Raw genomic sequence first — 25,004 nt, 5'->3', positions numbered from 1 at the left:
TGGTTTTTGCCATACATTGACACGAATCAGCCATGGGTTTACATGTGTTCCCCATCCTGAACCCCCCTCCCACCTCCCTCCCCATCCCATCTCTCTGGGTCATCCCAGTGCACCAGCCCTGAGCACCCTGTCTCATGCATCGAAACATTTCCAGTTGATAGCCTTATAAAAGAATACCAGAAATATCATTCAAGGGAGTATGCTACATTGACCCATTTACATTTCCCATAAAGCTAGGAAACTGACATTTACTTTGGTATATTTCAAAAGTGAAAAATAATTTTAAATGTTATAGATTCATTAGGCCAACTTATTGACATTGATTAGGAGTTGTGGTCAGATTTTCATGTTCATTTTGTGCTTTGCCCAGCAAGTAAAAAAGAAAATTTCAAGGATTCTTTAAACCTTTAGATTCAAATAAGCAGCTCCAAATTCTGTTTAGCTATGGGAATGTAAAATGAAATTAATTTCATAGGTATGACAGGCTGCCTCAGAAATGATCTAGATGCAATCATTTAGTCCAAGACTTTCTCCTCCTTTGGAGAAGAGAAGGGAACTGGTGGGTAAAATGAGCTCCACCTGGACAGGCCTTGTCTGCCAGCTCCTAGTTGGAGTATCACACAGTATCCAGCACATCATAGGTGCTCAGAAAATATGGGTGGAATGAATAAATGAATATTTCTCAATTTTAAAAGCCAGTTTACATCCCAGTATAAACATTCCCCTTGCTTTTAAATTATAAATAACGTGTTTAATACATAGATTGTTACTTAGTTTAGAAGCAACATAAATTAATTCTTCATAGAAGAAAAAAAAATTATGGTGAGAGCTCAGAATGGATGCTTTGACTAGCACAAAAGAAAGTGCTCTCTAGGGAGGTCTGCTCAGCGTTATGCGGCGGCCTGGTCAGAAAGGTAGTTTGGGGGAGAATAGATACATGTGTATGTATGGCTGGATCAGTCTGCCTTGCGCCTGAAGCTATCACAACATTGTTAGACAGCTATGCTCCAATATAAAATAAAAAGTTTCTAAAAAAGCAAGAGTAGGTGCTCTCTCTTCCAGCTGTGAGTGGAAGGAGAAGGGAAATGAGTTTACCTGAAGGATGAACATTCTATTGGGCTTCCTAGATGGTGCAGTGGTAAAGAATCCACCTGTGATGCAAGAGACACAAGAGATGTGGGTTCGATCCCTGAGTTGGAAAAAAAAAAAAACAAAACCCTGGAGTAGGAAATGGCAAGCTGCTCAAGTATTCTTGTGTTAAATTCCATGGACAGAGGAACCTGGTGGGCTGCAGTCCATGGGCCACAAAGAGCTGGACACAACTGAATGCAATCATGAACATTCTATAGTTGGTTCTTTGCCCACTTCCCCAAATTATCCTTCTTAGAAGAGTTTCCAAACATGGCAATTTCTGTCCACATACTTTTTTTTTTAATCTTTTTCAAGTTAGAGTTAAGGAATTATTATTCTCCTTGGAAACCATTCTTTCACCCTCAAGTGACTAAACAAAGTGAAATTCAGCATGGAGCTGAGAATAAGCATGAAATTATATTCCCCAGGGCTTTTCTTTTTCATTCCTTAGAAGGTTTGGAATATTTAACTAGGAGAGTTGTCATGAGTGGTAAATAAATAAGCAAAATAATTTAAATGTGTCTATTCCTTTGGGTCAGAAAAAAAATCATATTAAAAGTTAAAATTAAATGTTATTTACTACATTTCAGTTTAGTATGTACTCCTGATTTTTCTCCCCTAGGAATTCTAAACTGATCTTTGGTTCTTTTCTATCTTTAGTGAGTTTTGTGACTAATATATGATGTAACGGCTCTTTGAGTAGAGCCTGTCAGCTTAAAAATACATTGAAATGAGGGTTCCCTTAGGTTAGTTTAAAAGCACTTCAATTATTGTGTGAAAAATCCTTCTGGGTTGAGTTTTCATGCCTCATGCAATAGAAATCCTAGGCCCAATACCCAGAGATTCCTTCATCTTATTTAGGGTTTAAGAGGTGAAATTTTTATGTATTTATTTTTGTCAAGATTCTCTCGGTTGCAAGTGTTGGAAACCTCTATGGGACTTGGACAAGATGAGTATATACTATAAAATTACACGGAGTAGGTCATGTGAGAAAGGATTGACCATTCACAAGGGTTAAGGGAAGGAGTGGACAGACAATTGCCAGACATCACTCACAACTCTTTCTATGTCTGTCTGCCTATCTGCCTCTCAATCTTCTGCTTTTCTCTGTATAATAGTATTATTCTTGCTGTTGTTTAGTCACTCAGTCATGCCCAATATTTTGCGGCCCCATGGACTGTAGCCCTCCAGGCTCCTCTCTTCATGGGATTTCCCTGCAAGAATACTGGAGTGGGTTGCCCTTCCCTCTCCAGAGGGTCTTCCTGACCCAGGGAACTAACTTGCCTCTCCTGCATTACAGGTGGATTCTTTACTGCTGAGCCACCAGGGAAGCCTAGATATTAGTATTATTCCTTTCCAAAGCAGCACACAGGCTTTCCCTTAGCAGAAAATATATGCATAGATGTAATCTCATTGCGAGTTTAATGTGAGTCCGACAATGTGGTAGTTGTTGAGTCGCTTAGTCATGTCTGAATCTTTGTGACCCCATGGACTGCAGCACGCCAGGCCTCCCTGTCTTTCACCAACTCCTGGAGCTTGCTTAGACTCACAGCCATTGAGTCAGTGATGCCATCCAACCATTTCATCCTCTGTCATCCCCTTCTTCTCCCACCTTCAGTCTTCCCCTGCATCAGGGCCTTTTCTAATGAGTTGGCTGTTTGCATCAGGTGGCCAAAGTATTGGAGTTTCAGCTTCAGCATCAGTCCTTCCAATGAATATTCAGGATGTATTTCCTTTAGGATTGACTGGTTTGATCTCCTCGCAGTCCAAAGGACTCTCAAGAGTCTTCTCCAACACAACAGTTCAAAAGTATCATTTCTTCAGTACTCAGCTTTGTTTATAGTCCAACTCTCACATCCATGCATGACTACTGGAAAAGCAGTATTATTAACAAATTTATAATATTAATCACTCTGCCTCCTGGAATTTAAGTAGAAGAAGTTTAAATGAAAACAGTAAATGCTATAAGGACAGAATTATAGTAAGAGTTTTTAAAGATACCTAGAAAAGGCAGAATGTTACAGGGAAGAATCTGCAGTATGGGAGCATTGGGGAGACACAGGGGAACTGAGCAGAGTGGAAGGACATTTGTCATATTAAACATAGATATTATCCTTTTTAAAACACATTTTTGGGATGCTAGGGAAATACTGTTTTCATTAGTTGCATACAAAAGCCACATTAAAAAAAAAAAAATGCCAGGATTTCACAGTAAGGCATTTGTTCCTAAAGGAACAAAGCTTAGCTTATTAAATATCAAAATTATGTAGTTTTAAAAGTATTTTCAATAAGACAGACCATAGCTTGGACATGATGCACCAGAACTATCACCAAGGTCAGGGTCAGTACAGTTCAGTTCAGTCGCTCAGTCATGTCTGACTCTTTGAGACCCCGTGGACTGCAGCACACCAGACCTCCCTGTTCATCACGAATTCCCAGAGTTTACTCAAACTCATGTCCATAGAGTCAGCGATGCCATCCAATAATTTCATTCTCTGTCATCCCCTTCTCCTCCTGCCTAAAATCTTTCCCAGCATCAGGGTCTTTTCAAATGAGTCAGTTCTTTGCATCAGGTGGCCCAAAGTATTGGAGCTTCAGCCTCAGCATCAGTCCTTCCACTGAATATTCAGGACTGATTTCCTCTAGGATTGACTGGTTGGATCTCCTTGCATTCCAAGGGACTCTCAAGAGTCTTCTCCAACACCACAGTTCAAAAGCATCAATTCTTCAGTGCTCAGCTTTCTTTGTAGTCCAACTCTTACATCCATACATGACCACTGGAAAAACCATAGCCTTGAGTAGACGGACTTTTGTTGACAAAGTAATGTCTCTGTTTTTTAATATGCTGTCTAGGTTGGTCCTAACTTTTCTTCCAAGGATCAAGCACCTTTTAATTTCATGGCTACAGTGACCATCTGCAGTGATTTTGGAGCTCAAAAATAAAGTTTGTCATTGTTTCCACTGTTTCCCCATCTATTTGCCATGAAGTGATGGGACCAGATGCCATGATCTTAGTTTTCTGAATGTTAAGCTTTAATCCAACTTTTTCACTGTCCTCTTTCACTTTCATCAAGAGGCTCTTTAGTTCTTCTTCACATTCTGCCATAAGGGTGGTGTCATCTGCATATCTGAAGTTATTGATATTTCTCCCAGCAATCTTTATTCCAGCCTGTGCTTCATCCAGCCCAGTGTTTCTCATGATGTACTCTGCATATAAGTTAAATAAGCAGGGTGACAATATACAGCCTTGACATACTCCTTTTCCTATTTGGAACCAGTCTGTTCTTCCATGTCCAGTTCTAACTGTTGCTTCCTGACATGCATACAGATTTCTCAAGAGACAGGTCAGGTGTTCTGATATTCCCATTTTGTTAAGAGTTTTTCACAGTTTGTTGTGATACACACAGTCAAAGTCTTTGGCATAGTAAATAAAGCAGAAATAAATGTTTTTTCTGGAACTCTCTTGGTTTTTCAATGATCCAACAGATGTTGGCAATTTGATCTCTGGTGCCTCTGCCTTTTCTAAATTCAGCTTGAACATCTGGAAGTTCACAGATCATGTACTGCTGAAGCCTGGCCTGGAGAATTTTGAGCATTAATTTTCTAGTGTGTGAGATGAGTGCAGTTGTGCGGTAGTTTGAATAATCTTTGGCATTGCCTTTCTTTGGGAAAGATAGACTGAAAACCACAATCACAGAAAACTAACCAATCTGATCATGTGCTCCACAGCCTTGTCTAACTCAATGAAACTATGAGCCATAGCATGTAGGACCACCCAAGATGGATGGGTTATGGTGGAGAGTTCTGACAAAATGTGGTCCACTGGAGAAGGGAATGGCAAACCACTTCAGTATTCTTGCCTTGAGAACCCCATGAACAGTATGAAAAGGCAAAAAGATAGGACACTGAAAGATGAACTCCCTAGGTCAGTAGGTGCCCAATATATTACTGGAGATCAGTGGAGAAATAACTCCAGAAAGAATGAAGAGATGGGGCCAAAGCAAAAACAGCACCCAGTTGTGAATGTGACTGGTGATAGAAACAAGGTATAATGCTGTAAAGAGCAATATTGCATAGGAATCTGGAATGTTAGGTCCATGAATCAAGGCAAATTGGAAGTGGTCAAACAGGAAAATGCAAGAGTGAACGTTGACATTTTAGCAATCAGGGAACTAAAATGGACTGGAATGGGTGAATTTAATACAGATGACCATTATGTCTACTACTGTGGGCAAGAATATCTTAGAAGAAATTGAATAGCCATCATAGTCAACAAAAGAGTCTGAAATGCAGTACTTAGATGCAATCTCAAAAATGACAGAATGATATCTATTCATTTCCAAGGCAAAGCATTCAATATCACAGTAATCCAAGTCTATGCCCCAACCAGAAATGCTGAAGAATCTGAATTTGAACAGTTCTATGAAGACCTACACAGAGAAGGCAGTGGCAACCCACTCCAGTACTCTTGCCTGGAAAATCCCATGGACGGAGGAGCCTGGTGGGCTGCAGTCCATGGGGTCGCGAAGAGTGGGACACGACTGAGCCACTTCACTTTCACTTTTCACTTTCATGCATTGGAGAAGGAAATGGCAACCCACTCCAATGTTCTTGCCTGGAGAATCCCAGGGATGGGGGAGCCTGGTGGGCAGCCGTCTATGGGCTCGCACAGAGTTGGACACGACTGAAATGACTTAGCAGCAGCAGCAGCATGAAGACCTACAAGACCTTCTAGAACTAACACCCCAAAAAGATGTCCTTTTCATTATAGGGGACTAGAATGCAAAAGAAGGAAGTCAGGAAGCACCTGGAGTAACAGGCAAATTTGGCCTTGGAGTACAGAATGAAGCAGTGCAAAGGCTAACAGAGTTTTGACAAGAAAACACACTGATCATAGCAAATACCCTCTTCCAGCAACACAAGAGAAGACTCTACACATGGATATCACCAGATGGTCAATACCGAAATCAGATTGATTATATTCTTTGCAGCCAAAGATGGAGAAGCTCTCTACAGTCAGCAAAACAAGACCAGGAGCTGACTCTGGCTCAGATCGTGAACTCCTTATTGCCAAATTCAGATTTAAATTGAAGAAAGTAGGGAAAACCACTCTACCATTCAGGTATGACCTAAATCAAATCCCTTATGATTATACAGTGGAAGTGAGAAATAGATTCAAGGGATTAGATCTGATAGAGTGCCTGAAGAACTATGGATGGAGGTTTGTGACATTGTACAGGAGGCAGTGATCAAGACCATCCCCATGGAAAAGAAATGCAAAAAAGCAAACTGGCTGTCTCAGGAGGCCTTACAAATAGCTGTGAAAAGAAGAGAAGCAAAAGGCTAAGGAGAAAATAAAAGATAAACCCATATGAATGCAGAGTTCCAAAGGATAGCAAAGAGAAATAAGAAAGCCTTCCTCAGTGATCAGTGCAACAAAATAGAGGAAAACAGTAAAATGGGAAAGACTAGAGATCTTGTCAAGAAAATTATAGATACCAAGGGATCATTTCATACAAAGTTGGACACAATAAAGGATAGAAATGTTATGGACCTAAAAGAAGCAAAAGATAATAAGAAGAGGTGGCAAGAATACACAGAAGAACTATACAAAAAAGATCTTCATGACCCAGATAATCACAATGGTGTGATCACTCACCTAGAGCCACACATCCTAGAATGCAAAGCCAAGTGGACCTTAGGAAGCATCAGTACGAACAAAGCTGTGGTGGTGATGAAATTCCAGTTGAACTATTTCAAATTCTAAAAGATGATGCTGTGAAAGTGCTGCACTCAATATGCCAGCAAATGTGGAAAACTCAGCAGTGGCCACAGGACTGGATAAGTTCAGGGTCAATATGCTTTTAAACTTAATAGTAATTTTGGGGGGCCTATGTATAGAGCCTGGTGTTCAAAAAAATTAATAAGAAAGGATGCATTAGTGGCATCCGTTTTGAGAGCAATAATAATATATGTACACACAAAGGCAAATATGTATAAGTGATATCGAAAAATCCAGTGGAGGGCCAAGAACTGAAATTGTCTGGCAATTGAAAGGGAGGATTACCAGTGGCTAGTTGAAAAAGAAAGAGAGGCATAGACAAGGGGAGATGTTGGCTGGTGCCCACTTCCTTATCAGAAGTTAAGCAGCACAGTCCAGTGGAACTTTCTGCAACCATGGGAATGTCTTACATCTGTGCTATCTCTCATTCAAATGGTAATAACATCCAGGTGGTAAAATACCATCAGAAGAAGTATAGAAGCAGGTGTGTACCCAGACAGTCTGAGAATAAAATACTGCTTAGCTTATTGAATATGCTGGATGTTAATCAGGAGAGGAAATTTAGAGCTGGAGCATAACAGAAAGAGAACACAGCCCCATCCATCAGCAGAAAATTGGATTAAAGATATACTGAGCATGGCCATGCCCACCAGAGGAAGACCCAGTTTTGCAGTCAGTCCCTCCCACCAGGAAGCTTCCACAAGTGTTTTGCCCTCATCTATCAGAGGGCAAACAGAATCAAAACCACAATGACAGAAAACTAACCAAACTGATCACATGGACCGCAGCCTTGTCTAACTCAATGAAACTATGAGCCGTGCTGTGTAGGGCCACCCAAGATGGACAGGTCATGGTGGAGAGTTCTGACAAAATGTGGTCCACTGGAGAAGGGAATAGCAAATCACTTCAGTATTTGTGCCTTGAGAACCCCATGAACAGTTCAGTTCAGTTCCATTCCGTCGCTCAGTTGTGTCCGACTCCCTGTGACCCCGTGAGCTGCAGCACGCCAGGCCTCCCTGTCCATCACCAACTGCCGGAGTCTACCCAAAGCCATGTCCATTGAGTCAGTGATGCCATCCAACCATCTCATCCTCTGTCGTCTCCTTCTCCTCCTGCCCTCAATCTTTCCCAGCATCAGCGTCTTTTCCAATGAGTCAGCTCTTTGTATCAGATGGCCAAAGTGTTGGAGTTTCAGCTTCAACATCAGTCCTTCCAATGAACACCCAGGACTGAGCTCCTTTAGGATGGACTGGTTGGATATCCTTGCAGTCCAAGGGACTCTCAAGAGCCTTCACTAACACCACAGTTCAAAAGCATCAATTCTTCAGTGCTCAGCTTTCTTTATAGTCCAACTCTTACATCCATACATGACTACTGGAAAAACCATAGCCTTGAATAGATGGACCTTTGTTGACAAAGTAATGTCTCTGCTTTTTAATATGCTCTCTAGGTTGGTCATAACTTTCCTTCCAAGGAGTAAGTGTCTTTTAATTTCATGGCTGCAATCACCATCTGCAGTGATTTTGGAGCCCAGAAAAATAAAGTCAGCCACTGTTTCCCCATCTATTTGCCATGAAGTGATGGGACCAGATGCCATGATCTTAGTTTTCTGAATGTTGAGCTTTAAGCCAACTTTTTCACTCTCCTCTTTCACTTTCATCAAGAGGTACTTTAGTTCTTCTTCACTTTCTGCCATAAGGGTGGTGTCATCTGCATATCTGAAGTTATTGATATTTCTCCCAGCAATCTTTATTCCAGTTTGTACTTCCTCCAGCCCAGCATTTCTCATGATGTACTCTGCATATAAGTTAAATAAGCAGGGTGACAATAGACAGCCTTGACATACTCCTTTTCCTATTTGGAACCAGTCTGTTGTTCCATGTTGTTCCAGTTCTAACTGTTGCTTCCTGACCTGCATACAGGTTTCTCCAGAGGCAGGTCAGGTGGTCTGGTATTCCCATCTCTTTCAGAATTTTCCACAGTTTATTGTGATCCACACAGTCAAAGGCTTTGGCATAGTCCATAAAGCAGAAATAGATGTTTTTCTGGAACTCTCTTGGTTTTTTGATGATCCAGCAGATGTTGGCAATTTGATCTCTGGTGCCTCTGCTTTTTCTAAAACCAGCTTGAACATCTGGAAGTTCACAGTTCAAGTATTGCTGAAGCCTGGCCTTGGAGAATTTTGAGCATTACTTTACTAGTGTGTGAGATGAGTGCAATTGTGTGGTAGTTTGAACATTCTTTGGCATTGCCTTTTTTTGGGATTGGAATGAACACTGACCTTTTCCAGTCCTGTGGCCACTGCTGAGTTTTCCAAATTTGCTGGCATATTGAGTGCAGCACTTTCACAGCATCATCTTTTAGGATTTGAAATAGCTCAACTGGAATTCTTCCATCACCTCCACTAGCTTTGTTCATAGTGATGCTTTCTGTGCAGAGTACACCATGTGAAATGCCGAGCTGTGTGAAACACAAACTGGAATCAAGATTACTGGGAGAAATATCAATAACCTCAGATATGCAGATGACACCACCCTTATGGCAGAAAGCGAAGAGGAACTAAGGAACCTCTTATGAAGGTGAAAGAGGAGAGTGAAAAGGCTGGCTTAAAACCCAACATTCAAAAAACAGATCATAGCATCTCGTTCCATCTCTTCATGTCTAATAGATGTGGAAACAATGGAAACAGTGACAGACTTTTGCGGGGGAGGGGGGGCTCCAAAATCAATGCAAACGTGGCTGCAGCCACGAAATTAAAAAATATTTGCTCTTTGGAAGAAAAGCTGTAACAAACCTGGACCGCATATTAAAAAGCAGAGACATTACATTGCCAACAAAGTTCCGTCTAGTAAAACTAGGGTTTTTCCAGTAGTTATGTATGGATGTGAGAGTTGGACCTTAAAGCTAAACACCGAAAAATTGTTGCTTTGAACTGTGGTGTTGGAGAGGACTGTTGAGAGTCCCTTTGACTACAAGGAGATCAAACTTATAAATTCTAAAAAAATCAATCCTGAATATTCATTGGAAAGACTGATGCTGAAGCTGAAGCTCCAATACTCTGGCCACCTGATGCGAAGAGCCAAGTCCTTAAAAAGACCCTGATGCTGAGAAAGATTGAAGCAGGAGGAGATGGGGATTACAGAGGATGAGATGGTTGGATGGCATCCATCCAAAAATGGATATGAGTTTGAGCAAGCTCTGGGAGATGGTGGAGGTCAGGGAAGGCTGTCCTGCTGCAGTCCATGGGATCACAAAGAGTCAAATGCTACTAAGCAACTGAACAGCAACAACACATAACATATTTGAGGTTAGATAGCCAGTTAAGGCTCTGGGACATATGAAAAATGCAATTTGATATGGAGTAGAAAAATTCAGAAGAGACTGAAGGCAAGAAGGGAATGCTTGCCAAGTCCAGGCAGGATTAATGTAAATCTGCACAGAGTATTGTGAACACAAGGCTAAGAGGTCCATGATGATGAGATAAATGAACAAATTCCCATGACTCACTAGATGAGGAAATCACTCAAGGGGTCAATCAAATGTAATGTACACTTTTTAAGCTGAGTGATGATACCTAATGGGAAAATACGATGACTTGTCTTCTATGAGAGATGTTGAGATGCTGGGGAGCTGTCCTCAGCTAGAGATGCTCAAAGGTCGTTGACACAGAAATGTACTGAAGCATTTAAAAGAGTCAGAGAAGACTGATGTGGGAAATGTTAAAGATCCTGTAAATGAAGGGAAGAGAGTTTCTTATGAGAGTGGTTGGCAGCTGACATACTATCAAGAAGATAAAGTCGTGATTCCCAAACCGTGTGCCATGGCACCATGAGATACCATGTTGAACTCACAAGGGAATTGTGGGATGTTTTGCATTTTCAAAAGAAGCAGAGCAGCATCTATTGGAATCTGTTCAAAGCGCTTCTATTAAGTTATTTGAACCTAATCTTTTGATAAATAAATGGAACTGTTCCTTTGTTTCTTATTGGTGCCATGAAAAAATTACTGAGATCTTAAGGGTACTGTGAACTAAAAAAACTTGTGGATCTCTAGAATAATAAAAAGTTCACTACTGAGACTTGGCCAATGAGTTCAGTAGCAAAAGAGTTTTTGTAATCTTAACGCAAAATCAGGTAAATGCCAATGGTTGGTGTGGAAACAAGATGGTGGGGTTGAAGGGTGTAGGGTGGGACATTACAGTTGTGGAAGCAGCTGCCGGTCTTCCATTTTAGGCACAGAAAGAGAAGGAAAGTCAAAGATGGAACAAAAGTTGAGTGCTCTGGAGAATAAGAAAATAGAGATGTGTTTTTAAGCAAAAGGAAAGAATGTGTCCAATCTGAAAAAGTTTGAGAGAAGAAAGTGAAATGGTGGTCCTCCTGCAGGAGGGGGAAGGTGAGAAGCAATGCGTGGGGAGCCCCCTTTCTCAGGGAAGGCGGGGTAAGGAAACCAGGCCACAAACCTGTGACGTGGTGCATGTGGAGTCGCATGTCTGTCTCCAGCTTTCATGACCACCCAAGGAGGAAAGCATTATCCCTGTCTCAGAGGTGAGGAAGCTGAGTTTGGGGTAATGAAGACAATGAAGATAAAGTTTCACAGCTCTTTTGAGACAGAGAAGAGGGAATTTGAAAGGGTGCCTTAGAGCCTGGGTGGCTTAAACAACAAGCATTTATTTTTCACAGTTATGAAGGCTGAGAAATCCAACATTAAGATTCCAGTAGATTTAGTGTTTGGAGAGAGCCCAGTTCCTGGTTCATAGAGAGCTTTATTCTGTGTCCTTATGTGGTGGAAGGGGTATGGGAGCTCTTGGGGTGCTTTATAATTATGGGCACTAATCCCACTCATGAAGGCTCATAATCACCTAAAGTTCCCATCTCTTACACTGAGGGTCAGGATTTCAATATATTTATTAGTATTTGGGAGGGACACAACATTCAGTCCATAACGGTTTCTACACTGTTTCCGTTGTCTTCAATAACGTGCACATGAATCTCCTGGGAATGTTATTAAAATGCAGATCTTTATTTAATCCAAAGTCATAGGGGCTGAGAACTTACATTTTTTTGTTGCATTCTCTGGCAATGCCAATGCTGATGAATCCTGTCCCACACTTCAAGTAGCAGGATCTAGAAAGCCAATGCATAGCTCAGAGTTTCTAGAATAATGCCAGGTATTAAGTAGGCATTCGACAAATATTTGCTGAATTGTGGCTGCTTGAATAGTTTAGATGAATGTGTGTGTTCTGGGAGCACAGGAGGTGGGAACTAGCTCTGAGAAGAATAAGCAGCAAGTGCAGATGGTCCAAGGGAGGGGCAAGGAGGAAGGCCAGGGTGTGCAGCGCACGGGAAGCTTCTGTGGAACCGTGAGGGAGGTTGGTGCTGGCGGCTGTGGGGGCGCTGAACACAGAGGGACATCAGCCTCAGAACTGAGTGAGCTGGAAGGGTGAGCAAGCTCAGGCTCAGTGGCTTCACTGCCTGGATGTTGATGTTGCGGAGAAAGAGGGTGGCAGGGAGCTGTAAGTGTGAGCAGGAGCTGGCAAACTCCAGAAATGATCCTGGACGAAGCTGAACGTTGGAGATGAGAACATGGAAACAGATGCATGGATATCACTGCTGAGAAACTTAGATGGCCATACAATGAGGGACCACCGAGACCCTCTATATGTGGCAAAGAATCCAAAATCAACTGAGGAGACTTTGAAAACCCTGATTCCCTGGCCCTGTCCCTAAACATGTAGAGGCCACAGGCCTCGGGACAGGCCCTGGAATCTGTGTTTTCAAGAAGTTGCTCACAAGAGATTCTGATATTGCCACCGAGGTTGGGGATCCCTGGATTACCCTCTGTAATTCCTTGGGCTGAACTGGGGAGGAGGAAGGTCCCCTGTGGAGGGGAAAGCCCTGTGGGTACCTCTCAGTTACAACAGAGGTGCTGTGAGAATCCTCAGGGAAATGGCAAGAGTCTTTGCACAGTGGAATTTTACATCTAACTCGTTTGATAAATAGCATTAGCAGGATGTAATATTTCTTGATTTCTTTAATTGTGACAGTTGTGATCAGGTACTGTCTTTTGAATGATCAAATAGGTTTTCTGCTGCCCCAAGCTCCAGTTAATATTTGTTCAGATTTAATCTGCCTCACAGATTTGGTCCCTGGGTCTGGAATATCCCCTGGAGGAAGGCATAGCAACCCATTCCACTATTCTTGCCTGGAGAATCCCACGGACAGAGGAGCCTGATGGGCTACAGCCCATAACGTCTCAAAGAGTTGGACACAACTGAAGTGACTTAGCATGCATGTACACACACATACCCAGTTCTGCCAAGTACTTCTCTGTGGTCCTGAGCCCCAAATTTGAGTCTCATGCGTCAATATGACCTCATAGACCAACTCTTAGGACTGAATAAGTTAAATATGATAAGTTAGTACATTTAAAACTTATCACACTGTGCCTGGCATGTGTAAATTATCAATGAAAGTTTGGTAATGTTATAATTATATTGCCTTGGTGCTGCTGTAGCTACCACATATATGTAAGTGGCTGCTATATATGAGAATCTCCATCTCTGGGGATCAGAGTGACCGTTCAATAGGAAGTCCACACCATCTATTTGGTGCACCAGTAAGAAGGCTTAAGTCCAGTTGCTACTGCTGCGTAAGCAATGGCAGAAGGTTCTGTAGGTTCTTCGTGTAGAATAAAGAAAGAGAAGTGCTTGGAAGGCGCAATTATGCTCCCATAATTGACAAGCATTTATTGAGCACCTACTGAAAGCTAGAAATTGTGGAGGGCTAGGGATTTGAAAACATAGTCACTGCCCTCTTGAAGGCAAATGAAGGTCTGATAAGCAAATAAATGCAAGACAAAATACTTGCTATCATATCAATGTACTCAAAATTCAAAATGGTAGCACAGAAGAGAATTTCCAGTGCTCTTTTGGAAGTTACCCACACAGGACAAACATCAGTTTCCAAGATAGGTGACTCATGTCATCCTTGAAGCACTTAAGCAAGGAATTGGAAACCAAGAATTATAAATCACAGTTGATTATAACTTACATTTGTATCACACTCATTTTTATTTTAAACTTCATAGTACCTCCAAGAGAGAAAGACATTGATTATCTCATTTATATCCAAGAAAATGTAGGTTCAGGAAATGTAGGCTCTATGACCAAAATCATAGTTTTAGTAAGTCATAGAGTGGGAATTGGTACCTGGGTCCACACTGTTAGCTATCATTGCACTTGGCAAAAGCAAGCCCAATAATCTAAGAAATCCTGTTTAATTAGAAAGAGATAATAAGAATTACATATTAAAACCTAGATAATGTATGGTCTAAAATTATGTCCTTATTACCTACGTATTGTAAAATGTCTGACAATTTTACTCTTGCTGGAGAAGGAAATGGCAAACCACTTGTGTTCTTGCCTGGAGAATCCCATGAACAAAAGAGCTTGATGAGCTACTGTCCATAGGGTCTCGAAGAGTCAGAAACGACTGAAGCGACTTAGCACACGTAGCACGCAAACATCAATCACAGATTTTTCTAACCTCAGATACTGTTTGATGTGGGGTTGGGGAGGGAAAGGGTGCTTTGCTTGTGATCCTGTAAAATAGCCACCTGGCTTTATTTTTTTTCCCCCAGCTTATTCAAAAATTGACCGATGTTGCTGAAGAATGTCAGAATAATCAGTTAAAGAAGCTCAAAGAAATCTGTGAGAAGTAAGCCTCCATTCTCTTACAATGGATTTGTACATGTAAATGTATTAAGTACAAATTGCTATTGGATTGACCAATTTTCCCTTTTGCTTCCATTTTGCCTTCAGAGAGAAGAAGGAATTAAAGAAGAAAATGGATAAAAAGAGGCAGGAGAAGATAACAGAAGCTAAATCCAAAGACAAAAGCCAGATGGAGGAGTAAGTAGAAAGAACCCTTTCCTCCCACCTTTTACCCTGGGTTGTCCTATGCAGAATAACAGCGGCTCAACCGTACAAAGACCTATCTGCGAAATTTCTCCTCAAATTAACCTTTCCAAAGACCCACTTTGTAAGGGTTTTCAGTGAAGCACTGAGGTGCCCACAGGCCCTAAGGAAAAGGCTCTATCTTCTCTTCTGATATTGTCAGACAGCCTTCCTGCCATTTAGTGAAAACAGAGCTTGTGCCTTGGGTAGAACCTGACCTTTGTCAGAGCTGACAAGTTGTATCTTCCTTGCAGCAGTAAGAAGAAAGTTGAGAGTTCTGTAAACTTTCATCTGGAAACCTGAGGTTGCCATGTTTGTCAATGATGGATGAGTTCATGTGATGATTTCTTTGTCATTCACTTTCAGGGAAAAGACAGAGATGATCCGGTCATACATCCAGGAGGTGGTGCAGTACATCAAGAGGGTATGTCATGTTCATGAATACCTGTCTCTTTTGCAAACCGTTTGATGAGTACCGTGTGAGTCTCTGGAGGGAAATGCCATGCTTCCCGGTAATTCTTTATCACCAGCTGTGCAACTTCCCAGAGCAGCCAGTCTGTAATCAGTGTTTCTGCAAGTCTAATGCAAACCTCTGTATAAAAAGGTTCAGCTAAAGATAAATGTTAAGAATCTTTTCTAGAATCAGGAATCTGAAAACATGATGTCAAGGGGACCTCCCTGAAAAGAACCTTTTGTTCCTGCTGTTGTTAAGTTGCTAAGTTGTGTCCAGCTCTTCTGCAACCCCATGAGCTGTAGCCCACCAGGCTCCTCTGTCCATGGGATTTCCCACGCAAAGAAACTGGAATGGGTTGCCATTTCCTTCTCCAGAGCATCTTCCCATATCAGGGATCAGACCTGCATTTCCTGCATTGGCAGGCAGATTCTTCACCACTGAACCAGCAGGGAAGCCCCAAAGAAACTTTAGTTGTCACCAATGGTAGACAACAACTTCTAAAGGTTTTTAATTAATTTTAATTGGTATTATGGACATTTTCAGACATTAACAAAACTGTGAGAATGGTATAATCCAGTGATCATATCACTCCCACCCCTGTGTACCCATCACCCAGCTTCAATACTTACATGTCTCCTATACTTATAAGGACAGTTCTTGACCAGGGTGTGAAATAGTTAAATGCATGCCATAGATCTGAAAAGTTTTTTTTTTTTTTCCTGAAAACATTCACTTGAATGTTTAGATGAAAATGACTTTCTCTGTAACTGTCTTACAGTTAGAAGAGGCACAGAGCAAACGGCAAGAAAAACTCGTCGAGAAACACAAAGAAATCCGCCAGCAGATCCTGGATGAAAAGCCCAAGGTAAACTGAACTAAATCATCATACACAGTAACTTCATTTTCTTTCCATTTAATTAGAATGAAACCTCCCTAGTTCATATCCCTCTTACACAGTCTTAGACCAGTTCTTGCACGTGAAAGTCATGTAACTTTCTCAATGATGGAAAAAAATCTCGACAGCAATATTCAGTAAGCATTTATCATCACTGGTCAGCTTTAAAAACTGCAAATACATGAAACTCAGATCCTGAAGTTTGATTTTAGTTAGTCTGGGATGTAGCTCAGGCATAGATATTTTTAAAGCATACCTTCCCCCTCCACCCCCTCAACCCCTACCTCCCCTCCAGGAAAGAAATAGAGAAGTTAGCTAAGCCTCTAGCTCTAAACAGATGATGTAATATTGTAATGTCAGACTCTGTCCAGCAGAGGATGTCTTGTACCAAAATCACCCTGGTATTTAATCTAACAAAATATTCTCAGAAGCCAAAAAGAAAGGAAAAGAAAATCATTTTTCCCCATAATAATAGTTTATTGGGGCTCCACTTTAAAATTACCATATGTTTATTTGGTGAAAATCAATTGTTTCATGAATATTAACTTTAAATGAACTGAATATATGTAAATCAAATACTCTCAGGTTACCAAAACCTCAATTTTAGATCATTCCATTAATTTTGATTTGTCACTGAATATTGTTCTGTTTGTGAAACGTATGCTTTTCAGTTTTCCTGTTCTTCACCTACAATTTAAAATACCTTCTTTAACAGGCTCTGCTATTAAGTACCTGCAAAGATCAAGTGTTACTTTTGTTTTGTTGTATAGTCCCTTCATCAATCTACTTCTTAAAGGTTTCTTGTGGCTAATTTAAAATATTAATACATTTTTGTAGTTGTTTCTGCTCTTATCCTTTCATATTTGTTGGACAGAACTTTTATTTAATGTTGCTAATTCAAAGTTTTTGGCTTGGGAATATAGATTCTCTGTGAGGAAAATCCAAGAATTAATAATTACTGAGGCATGCCGTTAATTCTTATATTTTTATATAAATACACAATTTAATACATGTTTCAGACAACAAGGATTGAAAATGTACGTATTTGAATATATCACTGGGGAATCATTATTGTTAAGGTGTTTCTGAAATTTCAGTCAAACCTGGATCTCTTGCTCCAAACATTTGAGCATTTAAAAAATAAAATCAATCCTAAATAGAGAGCATTGCAATGTCTAAAATTATGTCAAAATATATTCCACCTTACTAATGCATAATCAACTTGAGAGGGTGGCTAAGAATATTTAAATTATGTTTTTGTTCAGTTGCTAGGGTGTGTTAGGCTCCTTGCAACCCCATGAACTGCAAGTGTTTGGAACAAGAGATCAGAGTTCAGCTGAAATTTCAGAAATGCCTTAACAATAATGAGTCCCCAGTGATATATTCAAATACATACATTTTCAATCCATATTGTCTGAATTCCAATTTGCCATTGCTTTGTACACTGGTATGATATACTTAGCTTAAGATTGATTTTTCACTAACCAATTTTTATATTTCTAAAAAAATCTGTCTTGGAAAACATTGTTATTCCCACACAGTTTTGCTTCATTTTCGTTTTTGTCCAAAAATGTCAACTACTTTACTTGTAGTGTGTATGTGTGTGTATGTGTATGTGTGTGCTCAGTTATGTCCAACTCTTTGCACACTTCTGCCCATGAAATTTTCCAGGCAAGAATACTGGAGTGGGTTGCCATTTCATACTCCAGGGGATCTTTCTGATCCAGGGATCAAATCCATGCCTCTTGTGCCTTCTGCATTGGCAGGCAAATTCTTCACCACTTTTACCACCTCAGAAGCCCCCTTTACTCATAAACAAAATGCAATCACAAATGTGTTTAAGTTACATAGATCTCAGTATAACTAACCCTACAAAGGTTTTATGTTACTGCTCTGGTTCACCATGATTAAAATCAACTTCAGTAGTAAATGTCTTCATTAATATAACCAAACATTAAACCAAATAACCGTTGGATAATATATCAGTCAGTGTGCATACAGCAGCAACTTTACAGAAAACCCAATTAAAACTGGATTAAGCAATAATGTTTAGTCAATCACATTACTGGAAGTTCAAACGTAGTGAAAGTTCAAGAATAGTTAATTTAGTGGTTGAATAACCTCATCAAGAATCAGAGTATTTTCAGAATTTTCACTGTGTTATCATATATTGTTGCCTTTCATCCCCAGGCTGCAAACCCACAGTTACAAGATAGCTTCCATATGCATAGCTCCATTCATTACAACCTTACATAAAACTATTCAAAGCCAAATAGTCTTCATCTTGTAACTGATTATAGGTTTGAGGAAAACTTCCTAAATCTCCTCAATAGGCCTCTCCTTATTGGCTAGAATTGTGTCATATGCCCATTCCTAAACTTAATTACAAGCAGGAGAGTGTAATTTTCATGATTGGCTTAGAGTAATTAGGACTTACCCAGAAGGGGAGAGGAAGTTCACTCTCTCCTCAGTTCCACACTCACCAGGCTCCTGAACAAAACTGATGTTTTCTTGTCAAGAGGAGAGACACCAGTTGGGTAGGTAATTAACTGTGTGTGCCCTACCCATGTGCAGCAAGTTTCCATTTCTTTGTTGGCCCCTTAGAAAGAGATCCAAAGTGTTTATGAATTTTTAGTCATCCTGTTGTCTTTATTTTTTATTGCAAATAGGTACCATAATGGTTTCTCTTTGCTTTTCGCTCATGAGGTTGCTCTTAATGACCATCCTCTTGTGTCTGGACTTGAAGGTTGCCCTGGAAGATCATTGGTTCTATGTCAAACTAAAGCCTTTACTGAGAAGTGTTCTTCAGGGCCTAAAAGTGTTGTGCTTTGGAACCATGACATGTGCTTTGGAACCATACTGTAATAAGAAAGCATGATTGTTACTATTGTAGGACACAGTGACTAATAAAGGGGAATGACCGTGACCAGAAGGAGCACTAATGAACAGTGGAATAAAGCAATAAGATGAAGTGCATGTCAAATGGAGGAGGATCAAACACAGGGTGCAAACTGAGCCAGTGAAGGCCAGGCCAGGAGAGCAGTCCTCCTTGCTCATGCAACTACTGGATGTGGGCCAAAAATAGAATAGCCCTGGCTTTGAAAGAATCCCTCTTCACATTCAGTATTGGAATGGCCTTTAAAACCTGACATAGATACGAAGGAAACTAACAAAAGTAGAAACAAAATAGAAAGAGGGGCAACTCAAGGAAATTAAACTGACCAACAGTGTCTAAGAGAAAGGTTAATTGAGTGAGTTCCATTCAGTCAGAAAGATGAGAAGACAGAGTGATTTTATGACATGTAGAAATTTATAAACTGTTTCACCACTCAATGTTGGACAAGGAAATTGAGTTGACAATGTAGTAGGTAATATTAAGATAGCTACAATTTTATGAATCCAACTCGATGGACATGAGTTTGAGCAAGCTCCAGGAGTTTGTGATGGCCAGGGAAGCCTGGCGTGCTGCAGTCCATGGGGTCTCAAAGAGTCAGACACGACTGAGCGACTGAACTGAACTGAACTGAATTTTGTGAAGAGGAAAGATGACAAACTTTGCCAGAAGTGGCCGAAGAGAATAAAGTTCCTCCTTCAAGTGTTTTTTTCAGGTGGGATAAGCAATTTCTAATTAGAAACCAGGAAAGGCTAATCTTTCACTTACAGCAAAAAACATACACTACCTGGCATCATATTTCTTCCCATTCATTAGTGTCTTTTGCCACACTGTTGATTATAATCATTTTCTTCCTCTTCATCCACTTATTCTAATGATTGTGATCACATACTTTCTGTTCTTAACCTGCACTTAAACACGGAAGATGCTCTGTTTCCATTCCTACTTTGCCCCTAGTGTCACTATTTGCAGTTTTCCTGAACCACAATCACGATCTGTGTTTCCTGAACCACTACCATGATTTTCCAAGTGTTTGGTAACCAAATAAGTCCTTTAAAAGTGAACTAACAAGTATAAAAATTTTTTTTAACCAAAGAAATTTGAAAATCCAGTTGCTCAAAGACAACCATTATTTAGAGGCAAGAAATTCTGGCTATATTTAGAGCTAGTTAACAGATGTAAATTAATTGAAAATATAGCCTTTTATTCAACCATGTACTTAGACCATCTTGAAGGATCAACTCAAGTTCTAAACATTTTTACCATTGTGCAACAGAACAGAATAAGGTGCCTCAATCAAAACCAGGTTAAAAATCCATTTCATTTCCACTCATGGGCAAGAACTTTAATCCTGCTGATATGTATTTGGTAGGGGACCAAATTTAGCAAGCTTCCGCCGCCCCCGCCCAGTGTGAAAGCTTATGTGTAGAATCCATTTTTCACATTTGAAAGGAGATTCGATAAGTCTGTTTCTTTTGTATGTAATTTTTGAGGGAGTGGAGGAAACTGGACGTAGATGATCCCTAGAGGGAACCTATACAAGAGATAAACATTTTGGCCCTCAATTGGGCATAAAATTACATTGTACATTCCTGTACGTAAATCCCACGGAAATTTATTAAGTTCCTAAGAGAGAATACTCAGCTCCTTTTCAGTAGAGTTCTAAATTCTGGAGAAATGCTCAACTGCCTGTTTATTTGCAGCCAGGTATTTGATTCAGTCGTTGAATGTCCGCTGTCTTCAGATTTGTTCAAAGTGTTCTCTTTTTGAAATCTATACCTTCAGAATTCTTAAGATGAATGCAGTAAACCCTAACCAGTCTTTCAAATCAGTGACATGATTGGTTTCCTTGGGATTTCCATACTTGGCTTTGCCAAAGTCAGCAGGAAAGGGCTTATGTGTACAAACAGTGTTAGAAACAACTCAAGGACCCAACGGCCAGTGTGAAGAAATAACGCCTTGTGTGGTTGTGTGTGCATCAGAGTTGATCCATTTTACAGAAGATGTCTGCCTTTTTCTTGAACACTTCAAACAGATTTAGTTTAACATGTTGAAGTATCATTAATCAGGAGTTTCCCTGAATCTACTGTCATTCTTCCAATGTCTATTGATCATTTTGCAGCTATGGGCTATCATTGTGAGAAGAATCATCTTTTCAGTGGACTTTTTAATGAACCATCTCAGTAACCTCATAAAAGTCGATAAATGTGTAATTTACTTTTTCTCTGACACTTAATTTGTCTTTGATGCTTCTTAGAACACAAGTTTTCTGTTTTAATTTAGCTCATCAGCAAGAGAGAATTCCAGGAAGCTTTAGGGCATTTTAATTTCTACCCAAAGAACATTTCATCATGTAGCTACTGTTGTTTTTTTTTCCCCCTTCACCAGGGGAATATAGACTGATTTTCCTCGTTTCTCCACTGACATCTTTGTAACAGGGTGAGTGACTCATCCCTCTGGGTGAAGTTAGTCTTGTCAGACCCACCACTGGGCCCTGCAGTAGAACCCTACATGCAGTTATTTCAGTCTGCCTTCCCAGTGTTCAGAGAGAGACCAATTTAGGGATTTAAAGTAGATGCTTCTATATTCCATGATTCATTTGTGCCTTCTCTGATCCTCTGGAGAAATGTGCATTCTCTCTGCCAGCATTCATTGGGCCCTCTTATAAAAGCCAGAACAAAGAGTGAAAACTGGTTGCTTACCAGTATTACTTTTTGTCAAGTACTGGATGATCCATCCAGTGGTGTGGTTTTTTTATTTTTCTGGTTGGAAGAAATTTCCTTTTCATTTTTATCAATGTGAAGAATTATCTTTTCAAAAAATATAGTTATTCATTATTTTCTTTAAAGTAAAGCTTAGTCATGCTTTACTTCCTTTGGGCAATATTCAAACATTAAAACAGTTTTTTAAACTCCATTTGTCTCCTCTTGATTTATTTTTGAAATTTAATTCTATAGATTTCTAAACCCACAAGACATTATTTTGTGTTATATAGGCAGCATTCATTTAGATTTATCTTTATATTCACAAACTTCTTAGCTGGATACTTGTGTCTCAGATCATCCATTTGGGATCATTATCTGCTACATCCTTTAGAAGTTCCTCCAGTACTTTTGCCTGGAGAATCCCTTGGATGAAGGAGCCTGGTGGGCTACAGCCCATGGGGTCGCAAAGAGTCAGACATGACTGAGTGACTTCACTCACTTCACTTCATATAGTCTACTCATGGTAAACTCCTTGGGTTTTTTTGTTTGTTTGTTTTCATTTCTGTGTGTAAATGTCTTTATTTTACCTTCATTCTGGAATTTTCACTGGGTATAAAATTTTAGCTTGGCAGTTATTTTCTTTTAGCACATTGAAAATAAGATTCTTCCAGTCACTCCTGTTACTCAGAAGTTAACTATAAATCTTAGTGTAATTCTTTTGGTGATAACCTGTAATTTTCCTCCTTTGCATGCATTTAGATATTTTTTATGTTTTATGTAATTTTCTTTATGTTTTATGCACATTCTTTTAATGTATCTATATAAGCATTTGAGGTGACTGGATAGATAGCTTTCCCTAGTCCTGTAAAAGCCCAGCTATCATGTCAGTAAAATGATTTCTGGTACACATTCTTAAAAATTCCTTCTATCACATTATTTACATATAAGATAAAATGGACCTTCTCATTCCATCTCCTTTTTTTAACTCTTTGTAGTATTTTCCATCCTTTGTCTCTCTCTACTGTGGACAATTTTATCTCTGGTCTTTTTTCTAATTTCCTAATTCTTTGTTTATACTGCTATTTCACTCATCCACTCTGTTAATTATAGCTTTTGTATTTTATTTAATTCTAGAAATTCTATTTGGTTTATTTTCAAATTAGTGATTTGTGTGTCTGGCTTATTATAGGAAACGTTTCCTGTGAGGTTCCTCATTCCTGCAAGCCACAGGCTTTCTTTGAATTTTACCCTTATCCTAGAAGGCTGTCAAAAGATGAATTCAAAATTTCCAACATTAACAAAAGCCCCTTAGGAAAAAAGCAACTTCCCTGCTAATTACCTGTGTAGGTTTGACATCCCTTGGAGTTTGGGCCTGATCATTCCTTAAATTTTTGTGATCCTTAGTTTCTTTAAAGAATATAGTTTTAATATCAAATTCAGCTTTTCTAGTTGTTTTTCAATGAGAATAATGGTCCAAATAACCTAACCATTACCAGAAATAGAAATTCCCCACATAGTATTTCTAAAATGCATCCGGTTTAGTATCAGTTTGGACATCATGTGAGTATCTGTGTCAGCTGGGGTTCAACTAGAGAAGCAGAGCCAGTAGGAGGTTATGTGTTTGTGTTACAGGGGATTGGCTCATGTAATTGTGAAGGCTGGCTGTGCAGTCTCCACAAGGCCATCTTTCAATCTAATGTTGGACCCTGGCTGGCAGGACATCTGGAAGAGACGACCACAGTGGTGCTTGGCCACCAGGATAACCTGCAGAAGCTGAAATTCTGTCACAGAGTTGAATACACACATGCACACACACACCTAGCTGGCCTAGGAGTCAGAACAACTAAAGCAAGACCCAAGCAGGAGGAAAAGTGGTTACGGGCTCAGTTGCTGCTTCACCGCAGGACAAGTCAACAGATCAGCAACAAGGCGTGTGTGTTGTAAAGTGGCTGTAGCTTTCCAACCCACTCTAACTGGGAACATACAGAAAGGAAACCCTGGCACATGTCCAGCCTAGCCAGGTTGAAGCCAGGATGAAAACATCTCTCAGTATTATTTTTAAATCAGCACTTTTCTTATTCAATTTTTCTCTCTTTTAAAGATTGGATTATATGATTACAGGGATCCAACATGGAAACACATTTCTAGAACTGAAAGGAAGCTGCTCCTCAGACCTGCAGGGCATTCCCCAGGCTGCTGCATGCACCTCTGTTATCTGTTGGCTCCTGCAAGACAACTGAGTTTGAGATTTAAACAGATTTGGAACTGAGATTCTCCTGGGCACCATTGACTACTCCCCTTTTCCTCCACCCTATTAACTTTCTTTTCCCTTCCCTTGTCCTTATTTTCCTTTCCTAAGGATGAGAAAATGTGTGGGAGTATGGTGATGGGTGTAATGGATGGAGGAAAGTGGATCTAAAGACAATACTCAACACCTGCTAGAATAGATAAGATAACATTTATATTGGTGGGTTTGAGTCTTCCCAACAGGCACTGAGTTTAGCATCAAGAACAGGATGAGATGGACTTCAGCCCCACTGACTCTCATCTACCCACCTGCCATAAACCAGAAGCCCGAAACTATGGATGGCCCACAAAACCATTTGGATTTTCTTTTATTTCTAAACTGTGTGCCTATCACTGTGCATGATTTATATGAATTTTGCCAACAGTCATTAGATGTTTTGTTCCTAATTTAGCTCCAGTTTGTTTTTAAAGCCCGGCTCTGATATAACTAGCAAAGTGAAAATAGTCAGACTATTAAATGTAAAATTTAATTAATCTCAGGACACCAATATCTGATTTTTCTATGACCTTCAACATTTTCAGGGGGAGGATGGCCAAACTCAATCCAAGAGAAATATTTACTTATAGAAGTTCTGAAAGGAAATGTGTTAGTGCTTTGAAAATATTTGATGAAGTAGTCTGTGGAAACTAGAGAAAAGGCTAGTGCAAAAGGGCATGTGCTGGAGACAGTTCCCGTCCAGACAGGGAAGCAGTTTCTCAGAACAAGAGTCACTCTCTCCATTTTCCACGTATTAAGGCCAAATTAATGTAACAGATCTACCTACCACTTAGAGTCCTGCTTATACATTTCATGTCAACAAAAATCAATTGACACAAGCTCCTGCATTTATTATAATCATTTGCGAGAATAATCTTTGAATTTGACAAGAACTTTGATTTTGTA

At 39.9% G+C, this 25,004-nt stretch overlaps 1 protein-coding gene across 2 annotated transcripts in view; it reads left to right on the top strand.

Moving 5' to 3' along the window:
* The window catches only part of PLCB1 (phospholipase C beta 1), an 879,212-nt gene that overhangs the window by 761,846 nt on the left and 92,362 nt on the right, over positions 1-25,004 (top strand). For both annotated transcript variants that reach the window (XM_043479648.1, XM_043479649.1), the window contains exons 28-31: positions 14,552-14,628; positions 14,733-14,822; positions 15,234-15,291; positions 16,100-16,186. In XM_043479648.1, the coding sequence (XP_043335583.1) occupies positions 14,552-14,628; positions 14,733-14,822; positions 15,234-15,291; positions 16,100-16,186 (312 nt within the window). The remainder of the gene's footprint in view (positions 1-14,551; positions 14,629-14,732; positions 14,823-15,233; positions 15,292-16,099; positions 16,187-25,004) is intronic.

Source organism: Cervus canadensis, chromosome 10, assembly GCF_019320065.1.
Source record: "Cervus canadensis isolate Bull #8, Minnesota chromosome 10, ASM1932006v1, whole genome shotgun sequence".
Lineage (NCBI taxonomy): Eukaryota > Metazoa > Chordata > Mammalia > Artiodactyla > Cervidae > Cervus > Cervus canadensis.
Note: the sequence above shows the minus strand (reverse complement) of the source record. Positions and strands in the feature narration are given on the sequence as shown.